The 20,316-nt window shown below is 39.5% G+C and overlaps 1 protein-coding gene across 10 annotated transcripts in view; it reads left to right on the top strand.

The window, feature by feature from the left end:
• Positions 1-20,316, top strand: part of PTK2 (protein tyrosine kinase 2) — a 205,806-nt gene that overhangs the window by 108,495 nt on the left and 76,995 nt on the right. For all 10 annotated transcript variants that reach the window (XM_032222562.1, XM_032222560.1, XM_032222556.1 and 7 more), the window contains 5 exons: positions 1,008-1,115; positions 3,127-3,244; positions 5,633-5,663; positions 6,927-6,979; positions 18,434-18,490. In XM_032222562.1, the coding sequence (XP_032078453.1) occupies positions 1,008-1,115; positions 3,127-3,244; positions 5,633-5,663; positions 6,927-6,979; positions 18,434-18,490 (367 nt within the window). The remainder of the gene's footprint in view (positions 1-1,007; positions 1,116-3,126; positions 3,245-5,632; positions 5,664-6,926; positions 6,980-18,433; positions 18,491-20,316) is intronic.

The following is a 20,316-nucleotide window of genomic DNA, read 5'->3' as shown; positions in this document are numbered from 1 at the left end:
GACACGACTGGACAGGGGAAGCCTTTACCTTTACCATTAAGATACTTTATGAATTGGAAGCTGATCAAATCCCCAAAATGCATTATTTATATTCCTGTGTAGGTTTATGGTCAGTTTTCATGTGGACTCCTGGCCAATATTACTGTCACTAAACAGCATTCTGATCAAGCAAACTATTGCCAACTATTAATTGCCCCCCCCCCCCTTCAGTAGTACATAAGATGGACATAGGGTGCGGATAACAATGAGAGGTAATAAAGTACCAGAATGCCCAGAAAAATAGGAATGTATTTGCGCATCCCGTATTTTGTATCTGATAGAATTTGCATCAGGGGTGGGTTCCTGCCAGTTCTAACCTCTTCTATAGAAGAGGTTCCACAAATCTACAGTGCTGTTTAGAACCGGTTCCAGCTCCCTCCCCCTGCCCATCCGCCCATCATTAAGATGAAGAGTGAGAGGAGGAATTCTGGGAGTTGAAGTCCACAAGTCTTAAAGCTGTCAAGTTTGAACACCCCTGGGGTTTTTTCCTAAAGGGTTAGGGGTGCAAGGGTCTTGTAACTTGACAGCTTTAAGACTTGCACACTTCAATGCCAGAGTTCCTGAGCCAACATGACTGGAGGAGGAATTCTGGAAGTTGAAGTCCACAAATCTTAAAGCTGTCAAGTTTGAACGCCCCTGGGTTTTTTTTCTAAAGCGTTAGGGGTGCAAGGGTGTTGTAACTTGACAGCTTTAAGACTTGCGTGCTTCAAATGCCAGAGTTTCTGAGGCAACATTTTGGTTGCTAAGCAAGAGCGTTGTTAAGTGAGTTTCACCACATTTTACAAGTCGGCCATGCCCATCCAGTCACATGATTGCCAAGCCACGCCCACCCAGTCACATGGCCGGCAAGCCACTCTCACAAAGCAGGCCACACCTACAGCAAAGGTTCTAAAAAAATTTGAAACCCATCACTGATTTGCATCTATACTGATTCTTCCTCCTTATATTTTCCTTCTGTCTTTCTCTAGCCTACCCATTTGGCAGATTTCCATCAAGTACAGACCATTCAGTATTCAACTAATGAAGACAAGGACAGAAAAGGAATGCTGCAAATGAAAATTGCTGGAGCACCAGAGGTAAGTCGGTTGATCTTTCTTCCAAGCAGGTAGGAAGAGCAAGCAAATTCTTGCTGCATGTTTTATGAATAAAGGTAGGTGTAGCTATTCCCATTTCATATTATAAAAGCATAGGATATAAATAAATTAACTTCTTGTGTAAGAAAATAATCTCAGAGACTTTTTTTTATCCAGAGACAAAAATGTTTCTGGTCTTTAACTATGAAAGATGCTATGTAGTAATTTCCTGATAAGGTTTTACATTTACTGGAGAATAAATAGGAGGAAGAACCATAGAAGTTACAACTTTCCTGTCAGGATTAACAGATTACATATCTCTACTGACCATCGGTGCTATCAATATTTACAATCGTTCATGATGACGTATGGAATTTAAAACAAGACCGTCCCTTTTGGGTACTTGTCAGTACATTATTTTCCACAGACACTGCTTGGAAGTGTGTGGTTAACAAAGACCAATTTGGTAACTCTAATGAAAACGTCTATGGAGATTCTCAGTCCTCTGGGTCATGGTTGTCCCAAAGGTGTTTTTTTTTTTCCAAGAGGCAACGTGACTTTTTTTGTGGGTTCTTTTGAAGATATTTTGCTTCTCATCCAAGGAGCTTCTTCAGCTCTGACTGGATGGTGGGGAATGGAAGGATTTATACTCCTTGCAGACAACTGGTCATTTGCATTCTTTTAGAGCAGGAGTGTCAAACTCAAGGCCCGCGGGGTGCTCAAATCTGGCCTGTGGGGCCGGCCTGGAAATAGCAAATGACCAGCCCCCGTTTTGGCTGGCAGGGTGCTGCAAGAAGCATCCGTCCTGTCTCTCCCCCCCCCCCCCGACCCGTGGAGAAGTACAATGCTGATCCGGCCCTCGAGGAAATCCAGTTTGACAACCCTGTTTTAGAGAGTTGTTGATGCCATCTGGAGGTTTATCTGTGTTCTCAGTGTCACCTGAGTGGTGCAAAAGGGTGTGTGGAGCCTTCTTGGAACTTTTGAAGGACTGTGTTGTAGACTGGAGATAGATGATGTTGTATCCCTCTCCCTCTGTTGAGAGAGGGCTGTTCAATTTTGACATAGATGGCCCTTTGATCCCTCTTTCAAACCAGCGAGCCTCTCTGTCCAAAATGTGGACTTTGCTGTCTTCGAAAGAGTGGCCTGTATCTTTTAAATCCAGATGGACTGCTGAATCTAGTCCTGATGGGCTTGCTCTCCTATGTTGTGCCATGCGTTTATGTAGCAGTATAATGAAACCAGTGGGATTTGGAGGTTCATTTGTCTAATGTAGCTTTATGCCTGATATAATCATTAAGTGAATAAAAATGGCAGGGAAAAGGTAGAAAAGAATGATATATGGGAACTAGGCTGTGACCTAGACTATACCTGGTTCTAGGCCTGTAAGATGTGCGGCTGGGCAGGCAGTGCGTTTGTGTTGCAACCTCCATATTGTTGGGCAGCCCTTTTCTGGATTAGATAAGACAGGATTTCTGGCCCTAGTAAGCAACTGAAAATTGAATGCCCCAGAAGGCAATGGAATTTGTTACTTTCATTTGTTTGATTTTCTTATTTTTAGGCTGCTTTTAAATTTTGAGGTCAACCACTTTGGGGTGATTGTTGAAATCTGGAAGAACAAAAAGTAGAATTGGTAACTTGTGGGATACATTAAGATTAATTTTGAAATGTCTAGGGTCTATGGATGCATCCGTGCATAGAAGCCCTCTCCTCACATATATCCGGAACGGTTGTTCTGTTCTCTGAACAAAATGATTATGCTTCTGATAGAATCGGCACCGATCTCGATGGCCACACTTTTCACACGTTATGTGCTCTTGGGGAGTTCCTCCAGGTGGAGGATTTGAAGGCATAAGAACTGGCCATTTTTTTCAGCCATCCAAGTCCTTTTTTTCCCTCTCTTTACTGCTTCTCATTTGCATGCTCTTCTCTGATGTAATAGTTCAGCAGCTGTACTAAATGTTTGTGCCTGCAATAAGGCCTCTTTGTTCAGTGTGCTATTTTTTCCCTCTTGTAGCCTCTGACAGTGACGGCACCAACCTTAACCATTGCAGAGAACATGGCTGACTTGATAGATGGCTATTGCCGACTGGTCACGGGGGCGACACAGTCTTTTATCATCCGACCCCAGAAAGGTAAGAGGAAATGTTTTTTGTTAAGTGTCTCTGTTGTGGCTGTTTGCTGGGATGTCCTATAATTGTGAATAAATCAGTGGCAGCATCTCTGTATGTGATCAGACATATTAGAAGGAAGTCAGAAGGATTCTGGTAATGTGTTTTCAGATTGTCAAATGTTATTAAAAGGTATGCACTTTCCTGAAGTACAGCTTGCTTCCTCGGATGCTTATGGGTTTTTAAAATAAAATTTGATAGTGAAAAAGTGTGACAGAGTGCTGATTGTTGACTAACACAGCTCTCCCCTTACAATATTACTAGATAAAATACATACAATTTCCGCAAGAGACTATATAAAGACAAACTAAAACAGCTATTCTAGTAGTTACGGTAATACCATAATACTGTAAAACACTTACTTACAGGTCACTCATTAATTGAATAACAATTGGTGCCCTCAATTCTCTTTTTTTCCTGCCTATAATATAACTTGCCTACCTCTGTTTAGTTCATAGTTTTGTATGGATATGTAATTCACTAGGAAATTCTCTTCTTGACATTGACGTTAACTGTTCAGATATAATTTTGTTTATGTTTATATTTTAATCTCCTCCTCCAAAGAGTTAGTGAAGCCTACCTGATTCTTCTGTCCCTCATCCCTTCACAGAAACCATGGGGAAGGAATTAGGATGATTGTTCCAAATTGCCCAGTAATTAAAAAAAGATTGGCATTTTAGTCCTGTCATTAGAAATCCAGTCTTAAAAATTATGGCTGCAAAAATAAAAACTAATACAAACCAATAAAATAAAGACATTAAAAGGAAAAAAATAAAAAATGCAGGAAAAATAGGAAAGGAATAGAATAAAGAAAAAAGATATAAAAAATGACTCATCACAATAACTATAAACAATTTTAGTAATTTATCAGCTTCTCTTAAAATATAAGAAATGATCTCTTTTTCCCATATTCCATCTCTTATCTATAACGAAATCCTTAAAGCCTTGCCATTTTAGTCCTGATCAGCACAAGTCCATTAAAGGTAACCAGAGATAGTAACATATTTATTTTAACCTTGTTCAAATAAACCAGGTTTATATTCCTTTGATTTTTATCAATCTTCATTTAAGTCCCTTCAAATAATGTGCTAGAACTTGATTTCTTTTCACTTTTTTTCTTTGCAACTTCCACAAAATTCTCCAAAGCTTTAAATAAATCTCTTTTGTAAATCTCTCTATATAAAAATGGCTGTGTCTGTCTGTGTGTCTGTGTGTGTGTGTGTGTTCCAGCATAACTGGAGTGCCTCGAGCAATTTCAACCAAACTTGATACAGAGATGACTTACTCTCTGGAGAAAAATACTGTGGGCGTAAGAACCCCTAACATCCTTTGTGGTGTGTATTCTGTTAAGATACAGCCTGTTGTGCCATACTGTTGTACTGGCGTCTACTGCGCTCCTGTACAGTGCATTGGAGTTGCCATGGTAACTGCTTCACAGTACTCCACAAGGGGGCTCCCTCTGATAAGGGGGAAAATCCAACATTAGAAATTACATTTTTTCCTATAAATAAATACCCGGACAACACCACTGCCACTGCCACTGTCATTGGCCCTGCTTTTAACGGAGTCATCTTTAGTTCCCCATTTCTTCCCCAAAAGTGAGAAATCTTGCACTCTTTACTAACTATTATACCAGAGTGGATAGTGACTTCCACCAGGATACCATTTACCTCATATAAAACATACTTTGGCTAATAACTTTGATTTTATTTTAAATTTGACAAAATAATGTTAGATTGCTTATTGACAATTTTACATTGAATTTTTAAAAAAATAAGTCTGCAGCAGAACAATAATCTCCCAAATATGCTCATTTACATGGGGGGGGGGGGGGCGGGGGAGGGATTAGTGCCATCATACATGTTTTGTCATTTCTGAAAATTTATTTTGGCTTCCCTGAGACCAAAGAGGTGGCTGTAACTCAAGGAGCCACGATTTGTACTGAATGCTTGTTACTAGCTCCCCCCTGCCCCCCAATATTTTATTTGCATTTCCCTGTCTTCCGATGTATTGGTTCTACATGTTTTTTGAGAAATAGCATGGCAATGAGAAAAAGAAATAGTCTGTTTCTACAGAACATAAATTTAGGTTCATTAGAATGCCCAATACTTCCTCTATAGTTTTAATTTTCTGAAAATATAACACATTTTGCTCGTTTTCAGTTTTAAGCCATGGTGGTGCTCTAATAATATATCATTCTTCATAAGAAGTTTTGTTTAAATGATCACAAAACCATTGTAAGGAGGTATCAAATACAATTAGCTTAAGTTAGTGGGTTCTACTTTTAAGCAAAATACTTGTGTATATATTTATTGATATGTTGCAATAAACTTGTTTTTTCTCTTCATTTAGAAGGCGAAAGAGCTTTACCATCCATACCAAAGTAAGTTTGAATGTTTTTGTTGGAAGCTTAAAGCATTAAAACTGACTACATTATAATTTTGATTTATACTCTCAAGTCTCCAAATGTAACCAATTGCAAATGTTGACCATAAGGGAAGACCCATACATAGTTCAGGGTGAGAATGAAGACTTGGTACACAGAGAACTTTGCATACGGACCTCAGTTTCTAATTGCTAAATGGATTTTGGCAGCATAACTTGATAATGCCTTTTGCTTCAGAACCCAAGAGAACCAATTCTATAGAGGAGGTAATACTATATTTACTTTTTAAATCCAAATGGCTCTGCAGAGTATATGAGAAGTCCATACAATGAATACATTAAAATTTGATCAATGCTCATACCTGTGATCTATCTTATAGATGTACATCCATCCATCCATCCATCCATCCATCCATCCATCCATCCATCCATCCATCCATCCATCCATCATCGTTTCAGCTAAATGTTGTGCTTTTCTGCAGTCTGGTTACAGATGTATAGCGTGATTTTTGCATATTACATTTTTGTCAAATTAATAGTGGCCTACTTACAATACATATATTACCAATACATATATTACAATATATCCATAATCTATTAAAATATGAATATTTTTGCTTGTAACACCCTGTGTCTACAAACAAGAATTTTTAAACAATGAAATTGCCTTAAAAGTTTGCTAAATTGTTCTTTCCAGTACTAAAACCATCTTTAAAATGGATAACTTCTCTTCATTTAGCTCAGAATATAAAGCTTCCAGATAACATGCTTAAATTAAAGACAGTTGTTTTATTCCTTTTTAACGTAAGTGATGGATGCAATTCAAATTGTTGTTGCTAGATAGTAGATAATTAGAAGAAATTGAAAACTACAAAGTTGTTTGTTCATTCAGCTTTTAACATTGTCATTTTGAACATCTGGTGGAGTTTAAAATGGAATTTTCAGATGAATTCTTGTACTTTTGGTTCTGAGCTGAATTTAAGGAAGTGGAATCATTTTCTTCACTGCAAAATCTAGTTCTGTAGAAGAGACAGTGAATCTGGTAACTGAACCCTACAAAGTTTTGAACTGTACAGAACAGTTTTTTTCCTCAACCTTGGCAACCTGAAGATATGAGGACTCCAGTTCCCAGAATTCCCCAGTGAGCCATGCTGGGTGGGGAATCCTGGGAGGTGAAGTCCTCATGTCTTCAAGTTATCAAAGTTGAGAAACACTGGTATAAAACATAGAGCATTCATAGATTTGAACTATTGTGTTACAGGCTGGCCAACAACGAAAAGCAAGGAATACGATCACATACCGTCTCTGTATCAGGTAGGATATCTAATGATGATGATGATGATGATGGTGATGATGTTGATTATTATTATTATTATTATTTTTAAAAAGGGTTTTACTGACTTCATGCCAGTGAACCCTCAAAGAGAGAAAAAAGACTGAGTGAGCTTTTGTGAGAAATGAATTGCAAGCAAGTATTATCAAGGAGAGAAGCAACTTAGAACTAAGAAGAGATTTCCTAACAGTTAGAACAATTAATCAATGGAGCAACTTGCCTCCAGAAGTTGTGAATGTTCCAACTGGAGGTTTTTAAGAAGATGTTGGATAATCATTTGTCTGAAGTGGTATAGGGTTTCCTGCCTGAGCAAGGGGTTGGACTAGAAGACCTCCAAGGTCACTTCCAACTCTTATTCTATTCTATTATTGAAAATAGTTTAGCTGAATTTTGGTATTAAAAGCCAGTACGGATATCACATGCTGATTGTTTTCATGTGGATTAATTTCACAATCGAGGTCTGGGAGCTATCATACAGGAGAAATAGCTGTAAGAAAAATCCAGCTTTAATGTTGTTATGGAAAAAAGAACATTGTATATCTAGTTATGTAGGTCTATTGATTGTTGACTGAAAACGATAGTGTGAAGTTAAGAGTTTAATGCTTCATTTTCTGCTGATCAATTTTCTTGTTGCTTTGAGTCACAGGATTTAGGATTGTTTCAGTATACTGTAAATAGTACATTAGTTCTTCATGAAGTGGGAAGCTGCCTAACATCGATAAATTAATGGCCTGGAAATAAATTAATAGCTGTTCTTCTATATTGCAAGAGAGTCTTCTGTGGAGAGTGTGTCAGGTGCAGGAAGTCAGGAAACAGAATAGACTTACTGCAAGTTTATTTCATGCTACCTGTCCACAAGAATCTGAACTACCCTGTTTCCCTGAAAGTAAGACCTCCCCGGATAATAAGCCCAGGGCTTTTGAGCGCATGCGCTAAAATAAGCTGTCCCCTGAAAATAAGTGCTCCCCAAAAATATTTAAACACAGCAGCAGCCATGAGGTGACCACGCTCGCTGCCTCCTGCACCTAAAAAATAATAAGACCTCCCAGAAAATAAGGCCAAGCGCTTATTTTGGGGTTCAAAAGAAAATAAGACCCTGTCTTATTTTTGAGGAAACACGATACTAACAGTCAAGGCAAATTGGTGTCAGATAAGAGTCAAGAAACTTCAAGGGGGGGGGGAGGCTGGACTCTCTTAAGGGGTTGTAGGGACTCCAGACTGATGATGTATTTGACCCCTCCCTCAGGCTCGGCCTGATTGTCTCCTACATTACAAGATACTAGATCAGTGCTTAGAATCCTAAGTTAACCTCTAACTAGTAATTATAGGTAGCCCTTGACTTATGACTAGAATTTCTGTTGCTAAGCAAGGCAGTTGTTAAGTGAGTCACAGCTGATTTTATGACTTTGTTTGCCATGGTTGTTAAGCAGATCACTGAAATTAAGCAAATCCGGATATTCTCATTAACGTAGCTTGATCACGTAGGGATGCTGCCATGGTTATAAGTGTGAGGGCCAGTCTTAAGTCCCCTTTTTTCAGTGCCATTGTAACTTCAGTCACTAAGTGAATGATTATTAGTTGAGGGTGATCTGTACTTTGTTTGACATCCTGTGAGTATGTGATAATGATCATACAAGACTTAACTCTACAGAATCCTTCTGAAATTAGGACTTCAGATGTTACACATGTCAGGAGACTCTTTTGAGCACTGTAATAAAATTTTAGGCTGCTGATCACAACTGAGTCACTATTCAACTTAAGATGTTATCATATAAAAGCGAAGTGAAAAAGGAAGAAAGGAAGTGACCATCTTAGGGCTTCTGTCTAACTCTGCAGTTAATTTTTCTGTCTTTTCTTTTTTCTTTTTGCCCATCTTCCTCTTTCATTAGTTTCTCTGGCTTGATTCAGGAAAAAGAGAAGAGAAAAATAGAATAGAGCTGGAAGGGACCCTGGGGGGGTCTTCTAGTCCAGCCCTCGTGCTCAAGCAGAATAACTTCTAGTATTTCACATACAAAGTGGCTGTCTAGTTTTTTCTTAAAAACATCCAGTGATGGAATGCCCACGATTTCTGGTGTCAAGCTGTTCCACTGGTTAATTGTCCTCACTCTTAGGAAGTTTTTTTAAATTCCAGGTTGCTTCTCTCTGATTAATTTCAAGCTATCATTTTTTGTCCTGCCTTCAGGAGCTTTGGAGAATGAATTGATCCCCTCCTCTTTGTGGCAACCTCTCAAATACTCGAATAGTGCTATCATGTTGCCCCTAATTCTTCTTTTCTTTAGACTAGCCAGACCCAAAACCTGCAGCCATTCTTCATATGTCTAGTTTCCAGGCCTTTGATCATCTTAGTTGCTCTTCTCTGAACTTTTTCCAAAGCCTCAACATCTTTTTTGGTTGCAGTATTCCAGGTGTGGCCTTACTAAGGTTTTATAGAGCGGCACTAATACTTCCACATGATCTTGATTCTATGCTTCTGTTTATACAACCCAGGATTGTATTAGTTTAAACTGAGAACCGGGAATGTGAATAGCCAATCTGGAAAACTGATGATGCTGCTTCTCTTTACAGAGTTAAAAAATATACAGTTCAAAACCAAGAAGGTGTCAGAGTTTGTTGCATAAATTCAAATCCAGAAGCACAGACAGATAACTGATGTAGCAGAATTCATTAACTTCTTTATATAGATAAGAATAGATGAACAATGTACAATACCAACAGGTGGTTCTTCCAAGTAAAGTACATGGCAGGAGAGTTACAGGCAAACACAAGCAGTTAGTTTCATATCAGCAGACAAGCCCAGACAGACTGGTAGTTTACTTCTCAGAGCAGCAGGCTGCTTAAGTTTCTGTTTCAATTCTCTGCACAGACTGTTTAAGCTCCCATTGGCTGACTTAGTTGCTATGCCTATTAATTGTCTGACCTTGTACCCATGTCTCTCCCAGTCATGAATATTTTAACAGAAGGGAGCATAACGAGTTAACATTTTGGGGTGGTTTGGGATGTAGCAAACATTTGGGAGTGTTTTTCGATGTAGCAAAAACATTTATAGGTTTCCATATGCTAGCCATGCAGAAATGTCAGTTGAAGCCTCTTGTTTTCCCCATCATAACAACCCACCCTATGAGGTAGCTTGAAAAGAGAGAATGACTGGCCCAATGTGACAAGTGAGGTTGGACTGTCAAATGAATGCAGCAATGTAGTGATGGAGGATGCACTAGGATGGAGTTGTCCTCTTCCTACTGCAACATCATTACTGATTGAACCACCCCAATTTTCTCCCTTTCTATCTAATGACACCCCCCCCCCAAAAGACCAATGAAAAGGAAGGGAAAAATGATCTTCCATCCTCTTATTAAAGTTTATCTCTGTTATGGATAAAGCTGTAGTGCAAACAGCAGTTCATCCTCCGATGGTTAGAAACCTTTGAGAGGCTGATAAAAATGGAAATATCCTGCTGTGTTCATTGCTTCTCTATGAACAGCTATTGTTTGAAGCTGCTAAAAAAAACTTATTGTTTTAAGATAGATTAATTGCACTACATCTGAGCGATTTTAGCTGTGACTTACAGTTGACAAGCAATATTCTGTTTTCTTTCATAAATGATTTATATTTCATTTATGGCTGGCTGCCTATTGATCTGCCTATCTTTTTCCATAATTAGAATCAAAGAATCAGAAGGGATCTTAGAGATCATTAGCCCCAATGCCATGCTAATGCAGTGATCTTTTAAACCATCCGTGGTAGGTAGCCAACAGCTTCTTGCCCTCTAATTCATTGGGTGAATATTATAGACCAAGAAATGTCTGATTTCAAATATTTAATTGTGGACATGATGAATTTAAAATAAATAGAAGGGCTTGATTGTAAACCACAGTTTCTCAGATTTTGGCAACCTTAAGATATATGGACTTCAGCTCCCAGAATCCCACAGTCAGCATGCTATTGTACAAAGTAAGTTTTATGTCCTGTTATAAGTGAAAGCTGCAAGCATATAAGTTTGGGCATCAGTTATTGTTTTTTAGACAGAACCTGATTGAAATATCATGGGACAATGTCCTAGTCGTTTGCTAATTAATAAATTGAACCAGGCTCAAATGAAAGATGTTGATAAAACTTTACCATGATGTTATTTTGATCAGTCCAGATAATGAACATTTTATCAATCAGATAGAGAGAAGTTGAACTCTGATGCTATCCTGCCCCTCATCAATAGAGTTTATAGCTTTTTTACTGACTCTTTTGTTGATATTGGTCATTGAGTAGAACGGTTGGCATAGTTTCCCAGTGTACTTTCTGTGTTCCTGCCCTTCCTATTCATGCTTCTTGCCTTATTTCTCTAGATAAAATAATGTCTTTATTATCCTGTTCTATTAGTATGATCTAGCATCAGTTTGGTCAGGTTTGTGCAAGAGAAGGATGGGATAATTTGGAAGTGAATGAGCCAAGTAATGTCAGTTGTCCAGTCTTTGAATTGAAACAGCCTTACTATACTAAGGAGCCTTCTGAGATACCATTTCCCTAAAATACTATTAAAGTAGTTTAGAGTGAACAACCTTCCTTCCTTCCTCCCTTCCTTCCTTCCTCCCTCCCTCCCTTCTCCTATCCTTCCTTCCCTTATTCTTTCCTTACTCCCCCCCCCTTCCTATTCCATCCCCTCCCTCCCTTTTTTAATCAAATCTGGGCAGTTCCCAATCAATTAAATATCCTTTATTAAGATTATTGAGCCTAACCGGTCATATCAAGGCTGGTTTCCAGCGAGGCTTAAAACCCACAGCTGTGTTCATCGACCTTACTGTAGCATACAATACCGCGTGGAAGAAGGGCCTGCCAGGTTTTGATCTTCTGAACAGGATCCGTACCCAACATGATGTCTGCCAGGACTTGTTGTTTAAGTGGGGTCTTATCTCTACCCTCCAGTGTGATTGTGGTTCTCCTCGACAAAATATCCACCACATTGTGTCTGAATGTCCATCAAGAGCTCATACCGACCCAAGGTCTGATTTTTTTCAACATAGACCACCTTGTCCTTGAATGGCTGGGTGGACAGGGCATTAACATTTGAACTACTATAAGTCCATGTATGTGCCATATGCTAAATAAACTAATAAATAAAATCCTTTATTAAAACTCATGATACTGTATTTCCTCGAAAATAAGACCGGGTCTTTTATTATTTTTTGCTCCAAAAGATGCATTAGGGCTGATTTTCTGGTTAAGTCTTATTTTCGGGGAAATACGGCACTAATTGCGTCTGTCTGTCTGATGATCTTAACTGGGGCTTATTTTTGGGGTAGGGCTTATATCACGAGCAACCTGAAAAACCATGCTAGGGGTTATTTTCTGGTTGGGTCTTATTTTTGGTGAAACGGTACAACAATAGTTTGCATCTTGTTTAATGCATTCACCCATAATGAAATTCCAGAGTTGGATGAGCTGTTATAGTTTATATCTGAAAATGTCTTAATCTGGTTGCACTTCAGAAAGGGATGACAGACTTTTACATTTTCAACACCTCTTCTTGGCTCCACTCTTTTCAGAAGACCAAGCCTTAGTCAAAGCTACACTCCTGTAACAACGGATAAATACAGATATTATTTAGATAAATGTTCATTACAACTAACGACTGCCCTATTAATCTTGTTCTTGCTTGTGTTCCCTGCTTGCAGGTGTTCTGACAACTTTTGTTCTTTCTTTCCTTTTTGTTTTCTGCTTCTTGATAAAGGAGTCAGTCACTGTCAACATAAAGTAAAGCGAGCCAGACACTTTCTCCCTTTTGTCTTGTGTTCACATGAATCACCAGCTAAGGGTATTTAGCCTTGCGCATCCTTTAGGTTGCCTGATTCGTTCAACAGCTATGCTTTGCTAACCATGTCAGAATTTGGTTCCCTTCAGGCTACAGTAAAATTGTAAAGTTCCAAGAAGCTAAAACTTAACATTGTTAAAATTTTTGAATCTGTGTGCCACCTTGCTCAGTTTGGGCCCCCCTTCCCCCCTCCCATATTGTTTGGTGAGTCCTAGGAAATATTTCTAATTGTGCAAAGCTGGAACTTTGGTGGTGCTGAAAACCTGTGGAATAATTACTGTGAAAGAAAAACTCCACATTTTTTTTTACTTAGTAGCCTGCTTGGGCCAATGCATGAACCCCTGGCATGACAGGCAATTGTGCTTCTTAGAGCAGCAGCTATACGATATTATCAAACTCCTGATCGTTGTATATTGATCTGAAGAATGTATAGACATTAAGTTGAATAAGGGGTATCCAACGTGGACAACCTTAAGATCTGTGGACTTCAGCATGGCTGGCTGGGGAATTCTGGGAATTGAAGTCCACAGGTCTTAACAGTTGCTCTGATCTAGTCCATTGGAAAACTCAGTCCCATCTGTTTGTACCAATGAAATAAATTCAAGGAAGAAAGTCACGTACAGCACAGGGAGTCCTCATCTTACAACGACAATTGAGCCCAACATTTACGTTGCTAAGCGAGACATTGGTTAAGTGACTTTTGCCCCCACTTAATCAGCTTTCTTGCCACAGTTGTGAAGTGAAGAATCACTGCCGTTGATAAGTTCATAACACAGTTGTTAAGTGAATTTGGCTTCCACGTTGACTTCGCTTGTCAGAAGGTCGCAAAAGAGGGAATCGCATGACCCCCCTGGGATACTCCAACCGTCATAAATATGAGTTAGTTGCCAAACGTCTGACTTTTGGTTACGTGACTGGGGTGCTGCAGTGAAAAACTTTTTCAGTGCCGTAGTAACTTTGAACGCTCACTAAATGAACTGTTGTAAATCGAGGACTGCCTATATTTGATTGTGCCCCACTTGGACACTCTTTCGAAAGGCTCTGAAGTTGTGCTTCGGTTAATGCCCCCCGGGGACTCCAGTGTGAGACAGAGCCCATCAAGTGGTCAGACTGATGGTTGTTACGAAATGGGTGGAAGTTTCTTGATTTCTGTCTTTTGGTTTTATCTTTGTAAGCTGCCCGGAGTCACCACGGATGAGTTGGGTGGCCATATAAAAGTTCTTAACGAACTTAAGATAAAATAAATAATCATTTGTTGAAGTGCAACCTTGGGCTGATCCAGAAAAGCCTCAGAAATAAAACAGACATGTCACATGTCCCCCAAATACTGATGATTTTTATGTATAGTGCAATATCGGTTTTCAATTCAATTGCCTAGAATGTGAAGGATGTGTGTTTGTGTTTCATTTTTATAATTACAGTGTACACTGAAGATGGCATTTAATTTCATTGTACGAGGTGCAATGACAATAAAGTAAAGTAAACTAAACTTTACCAGAAACTGAGTTAGGGAGGAATATTTTTTTCTTGTGTGTCTAATTAGGGAGAGGGGGGGAATCAATTTTCAGTAAAGTGTCTCGTTTAACAACCTTCAAAATTAATTTAATGCTTTCTACCTTTAATGACAACTTTTATTTCATTGATGTTTAAAATAATACCTAAATCATAGAATAGGACACCCCAGTCAAGGTTTATCCAACAAATTCATACTGTTGGAAGGGAGGGGAGGGGCTATAATGGAGAGAGAAAAAACAATGGCCTAGTTTCCCCCCCACAAATTGTATTAAAAAGAGTGTGTTGTTGTCTGCCTGCACGTTGTGATGGCTGTATTGAAATAAACTATTGGATCCCAATAAACACCTTAATTACCACAGCTTTGACACATTTCCTTGGAACTGGGCATGTATATTACTGTAACAATATGTTTTTTATTCTCTTTGGCTTACTTGTGATTTTAATACTGTATTTTCTGATTTCTCCCCCCCCCCCTTTTCCCCTCTGTCCCTTCCTGTCCCGCTCTTTTCCTTCTGCTTTCTTTCTCTCTTTTTTGCATGCTACCCGGATCGACAGATGAAATTAGTGGGGACGGTAATATGTGGTTACATTTTTTTAAATAAACAATTGGTGTGTGATGAAAGTACTGCTTGCAACCTCAATAACTCATTTGCCACTTTTGTTGTTTGTAATGAAGGCACGCGGCTCAGCCTGATGTTTATTCATATTAGACATATTCAGCTATGCCACAGTCATACAATTCGACAACATGGTGCGTGCTTTCTTGGAAAAAAAAAGAGGGACACGAAGGAAGAGAGGTGAAAGGAAGGCAGTTGAAAATGTATAACTGTATATCCTAGAGCAGTGATGGTTAACCTTTTTGGCACTGAGTGCCGAAACTGGAGTGCATGCACAAGAGCGCTGGAACCTGGAAGAGAACAGCTGGCCAGTGCGTATGCACGCGGCGGCCAGCTCTTCTGGATTCCATCACACGCATTTGGTGCATATGTGCACCGGAACCCACGCCCACCAAGCCATGCCCACAGAACCGGTAGTAAAAAAAATTAAATCCCACCACTGGTCCTGACCCTGATTGGCCTTCACTCTGCAATTTATAGGTTTTTAAAGCTTTGCCAATAAAGATCAAACATGACCTTTTGCCTCAAATTTAACAGTATCTTTAGGACACTTCCTTGATATAAAAGCGCTTTATAGCAGATAGGAAACATTAAAGAGAGGAAATAAAGAGGGGGGGTATATAAATCAGAAGTGCCTCTTTCTCTCCCACTTGAAGCATTTGGATTTTCTTTAGAGGCTGTGAGCTTCTTTTTCATCCCTCAAGTGCTCAACATTGGAACATTTGCAACTTTTGAAGCATTGATGCCTTAAGCAAAAAAAAAAAAATGATATTATGAGCTCTCCCCCCCCCCCCTTCTCCAAAAGGGCTCAGGATGTCTGGCTTTAAGAACATCTCTTAATCTGTTGAAAATGCCTGCTATATAATGAGTTACACAATTTTTTTGTGGTTAAAATTGATTCTGCTTTTCCCATGTGTGCTTGTTTTCTCAAAAGTGAAAGAGGAAAAAGTGAATAATAAACTCAATTAGACCGAGAGGGAGGCTATAAAAAAATAAAATGAGCCAAATAAATAATCATGGAACTAAGTAACGTTAATTGTAAACTGCCTAGAAAGTTCTTCTTTATAACAAGTACTGTATAGAGATGTTTAATTAAATTAAGTAAAATTTAAATAATTCAAAACTATTATACAGATGGAGACAGAAAGAGATTAAATTTATTTTGCCAGGAAAAGAATCTATTATTGAATGATATAATGTTCTTACCTGGGAAACCTACTGTATTTTTCGGAGTATAAGAAGCACCGGAGTATAAGACGCATGAAATTTTGAAGAGGTAAATTTTTTAAAAAAGTTTTTGCACTCTACAGACGTCCCAAACCCTCTGCACGCCTCATTTTTTTGTGAAAAATGGGACATGCAGAGAGTTTGAGAGGCCTGCAAAATTCTCCTGGGGGCTGGAGCAGGGGGCAAAAACGAGCAAAAGACGGTCTGTTTTTGTGAAAATGCAGCACTGCAGGCTACTTCAGCTGACTGCAGTTCGGCTGTTCAAATCTCACCGGCTCAAGGTTGACTCAGCCTTCCATCCTTCCGAGGTGGGTAAAATGAGGACCCGGATTGTTGTTGGGGGCAATATGCTGACTCTGTAAACCGCTTAGAGAGGGCTGAAAGCCCTATGAAGCGGTATATAAGTCTAACTGCTATAGTATTAATGAATGCAAATTTTTTTGAGGAAGGAGGGAAATTACCTAAATTCTGAAGTCAGCCTTCTGCCTTTTTTCTTTTTCTTTTCTGGACTCTTCTATACACTTCTTGAGTTAATGCCAATAATTTAGCAAGGCTTTTGAAGAAAGTACTTTCCACTATAGTTTTTAGAATAGAATTCTTTATTGGCCAAGTGTGATTGGGCACACTTGGAATTTGTCTGTGGTGCGTAAGCTCTCAGTGTACATAAAGAAAAATAAAACAGAATACATTCATCAAGAATCATAAGATACAATACCTAGTGATCGTCATAGGTTATAGTACTTGAAGTAGGTTTCCCAGTTCAAGTATAGCAGTTTCTTGGAATTCTGCCCTTTATTTTTTTAAGCTTTTTAAACTATCTAGGTGGGGATGGCTTGAGGAAATCTTACAAGTGTATAAAATTCTGTTCCTGAGAGGAAGGGATTATTTAAACTCGAGTGCTATCAGGGCTTAAATGTCAGTGAAGATAGAGATTTTGGGTTTGAGCTAGCAATTCAGAGGAAAAGCGAAACTGCAGTTTTGGGTGTTTATGAATTTTTAGCATATACTTCAAAGATTTCTAGCCGGAATGACAGTTATACTCATAAAGCTAATCTCTGCAAAATAAAAGCTAAATCTTGATGAAAATATTGGGGATGGAGTGAGGATAAATTGGACAATACTTTTGAAATAATTAGAATTCGTTAAGAACAGACTTGTAATACATAGATTTACAGATTAACAGAGTTGGAAGGGACCTTGTAGGTCATCTACTCCAACCCCCAGCCCAAGCAGGAAACCCTACACCATTTCTGACAGATGGCAGGCCAGTCTCTTCTTGAAAGCATCCAGTGATGAAGCTCCCACAACCTCTGAATGCAACTTCTGTTCCATGGGTTGATTGTTCTCACTGTCAGGAAACTTCTCCTTATTTCTAGGTTGAATCTCTCCTTGATCAGTTTCCATCCATTATTCCTTGTCTGGTCTTCAAAGATGATTCTTTAAATAACTTGATTAATTAAATTTAAATAGCTGCTCATGACTCTCAGTGGCCAACAGTACTTAAGAAAGGAATGAAGCAATGTAACACTATTTTAAATAGCATAAAAAGCAGCCGAAAAACACAACCAACAGCAGCCATTAATAATCCTTCACAACAGTTAATGGAATCAAGAAATGCACTCGCCTGCACCATCAGGACCCCATACTCCCAACACAAACCTAAGTCTCTAAGACCTTAAGAAATATCACCAGTGTCTCATCTCTTTTGTATAAAGAAGTCATAGAGAGACCCAAAAAAGAATATCATAGACATTGCTATTTTGGGCGCAAATGTTCACATTGCAGCTGTGTGTTGAGTTCTGTCTTGTTTGGCTACGCTCTGCCGCTCTGCCCCTGTAAACTCTCTCATCCATCGGCTTTATTGTGAATTTTCTTAACGGGGAATTTGCGTTGATGAATCAGACAGGATTACTCATGTTTTGACTGCTGGGTCTAAATAGAGGGACTGTCTGTCTGATAATAAAGATGCGTTCAGTTTCTCTCTCTAGTCCCTGAAAAACAAACTTGGTTATGTAATGTAGGTGGTAATGAGGTCATCTTTGTGTCCCTGAATTAACCTTGTCTGGAGAGAAGATTTTAATCATGGTGGCAGATGGAGATTTATATGGGTGAAAAGGTTGCAGGTTTTTGGATTTGGACACAAAAGCAGTCTAGTGTGTATGTACAGACACACACACACACAAACACACACACACACAAACACACACACAGAGTCTTTTTGCTTTGCTATGTAATGCAGTCATTTCCTTCAGGTCCTCCACTTCTTTTCATTTCAGAAACTGATGACTATGCAGAGATCATAGATGAAGAAGATACGTACACCATGCCTTCAAGTAAGTCATCCTTTTCACTCTGGACACCTGATAAAGTCAATAAACATAGTTGCAGATCTATTTAATCAAGGATATTTGAGATGCATCCTTTTGGACCTAGAAATTGAAAATAAAAGGTTTAAATGACGTTGAAGAATTGACATACCTCCACTGGAATTATTATTATTTTTGACATAGTAGGCACAGACTCATATAAGCAACTGAGAGAAAGCAATTGATTGATGGCCAGATGACAAACTTCTAGTACGTTCAGGCACTCTGTTGGGTCTTACTCAGAAGAATAAATCCCTTATAGTTTTAGGATTATATATGCTTCCCTTCAGGTTCTTATATTTCGGTGCATTAAGGAAAGGAAGGAGGCAGGAAACTCCTGCCTACATCTAAACTAGTTCACAAACCTGTGGTTAGTGTTGATGATTGTAAATGAGAACCATTTTGGTCTAGTAGTTAAGTCACCAGCCTAGAAAGCGGGAGACCATGAGTTCAAGTCCCGCTTTAGCCATGAAAGTCATCTGAGTGACTTTGGTGCTGACCCACCTCGCGAAAAAGATTGTGGGGAAAATAGGAGGAGGAAGATGTGTTGGATATGTTTGCTGCCTTGGGTTGTTGGTAAAAATAATAAAGGTGGGATACGTATAAATAAATAAATGGCAATGAGAACAAAATCCAATTTCCAAAATGCAGATATAATGGAATATCTCAGCTTGCTCTAAAGCAGATGTGTCAAACACAAGGCCCGTGGGCTGGATGTGGCCCACAATGTGGTCGGATCCAGCTTGCAGGGCTGTCCTGGAAAATGTAGGGGCTGGCCCGCGTGGCTTTGGCTCGGTGTACCCAGTGTGGAGAGGAAACATGCCAGTAGTTTGGGGAGTGGCATCAGGCTGGCCACGCCCAGCCAGTTGGCCACACCCATCCAGTTGGCCATGCCCACCCGGCCCCCTGAGGTCAACCAAAACCCTGATGTGGGCCTCAGTGAAATTGAGTTTGACGCCCCTGCTCTAAAGGATGGGAGCACACATTGGAAAAAGCCAAGATGGTGCAGTGGTTAGAGTGCAGTACTGCAGGCTACTTCTGCTGATTGCTAGCTGCAGTTCAGCAGTTCAAGTCTCACCAGCTCAAGATTGACTCAGCCTTCCATCCTTCCGAGGTGGGCAAAATGAGGACCCAGATTGTTTGGGTGGGGGGGAAGGTATGCTGACTCTGTAAACCGCTTAGAGAGAGTTGTAAAAGCACTATGAAGCAGTATATAAGTCTAAGTGCTAGTGCTATTAAGAGGAGAGATTTTGCTTTGCACCAGCATTCTCTCTGCCACCTTAGAAGACTTTTTAAAACATAATTATGAAAATTAAAACTATCCTGGAAACAAGCACAGCTCCTAGTGGTTATGCAGACACATCTGTTTGGTTTTCTTGGCAACAATATGGATGTGTTTTGTTATTGCCCTTTTCTTGGATATGTTTGGACAGCCTGGTCTTGTCCACAGCCTCAGTGTCAGTTCCTACCGGTTCGAACCGGTTCAGCCAAAGTGGTAGTAGTTTGGCGGCCTGGATCGCTGGAACCGACAGCAACCCAGGACTGCCGCGCCCCCAAGCCAGTTTTCCTGGCAGCACCTACGGCACCACCATCTTGTTTTTGGCTTCTGTGCATGCGCAGAGCAATTTTAGTTGTACTGTGCATAAGCGCATCATGAGCAAACCAGGAGTAGTTTCTGCCGGAACCCACTCCTGCTCAGTGTCCCTTTGAAGTCTCCTTCCAAGGACTAATCAGACTGGCCTGTGCTTAGCCCTTGAGATTAACCAGAAATAATATATATTTTTTAAATGAGT

This window comes from Thamnophis elegans, chromosome 8, assembly GCF_009769535.1.
Source record: "Thamnophis elegans isolate rThaEle1 chromosome 8, rThaEle1.pri, whole genome shotgun sequence".
Taxonomy (NCBI): domain Eukaryota; kingdom Metazoa; phylum Chordata; class Lepidosauria; order Squamata; family Colubridae; genus Thamnophis; species Thamnophis elegans.
The sequence above is the reverse complement of the archived record's forward strand: the minus strand, read 5'-3'. Positions and strand labels throughout refer to the sequence as shown.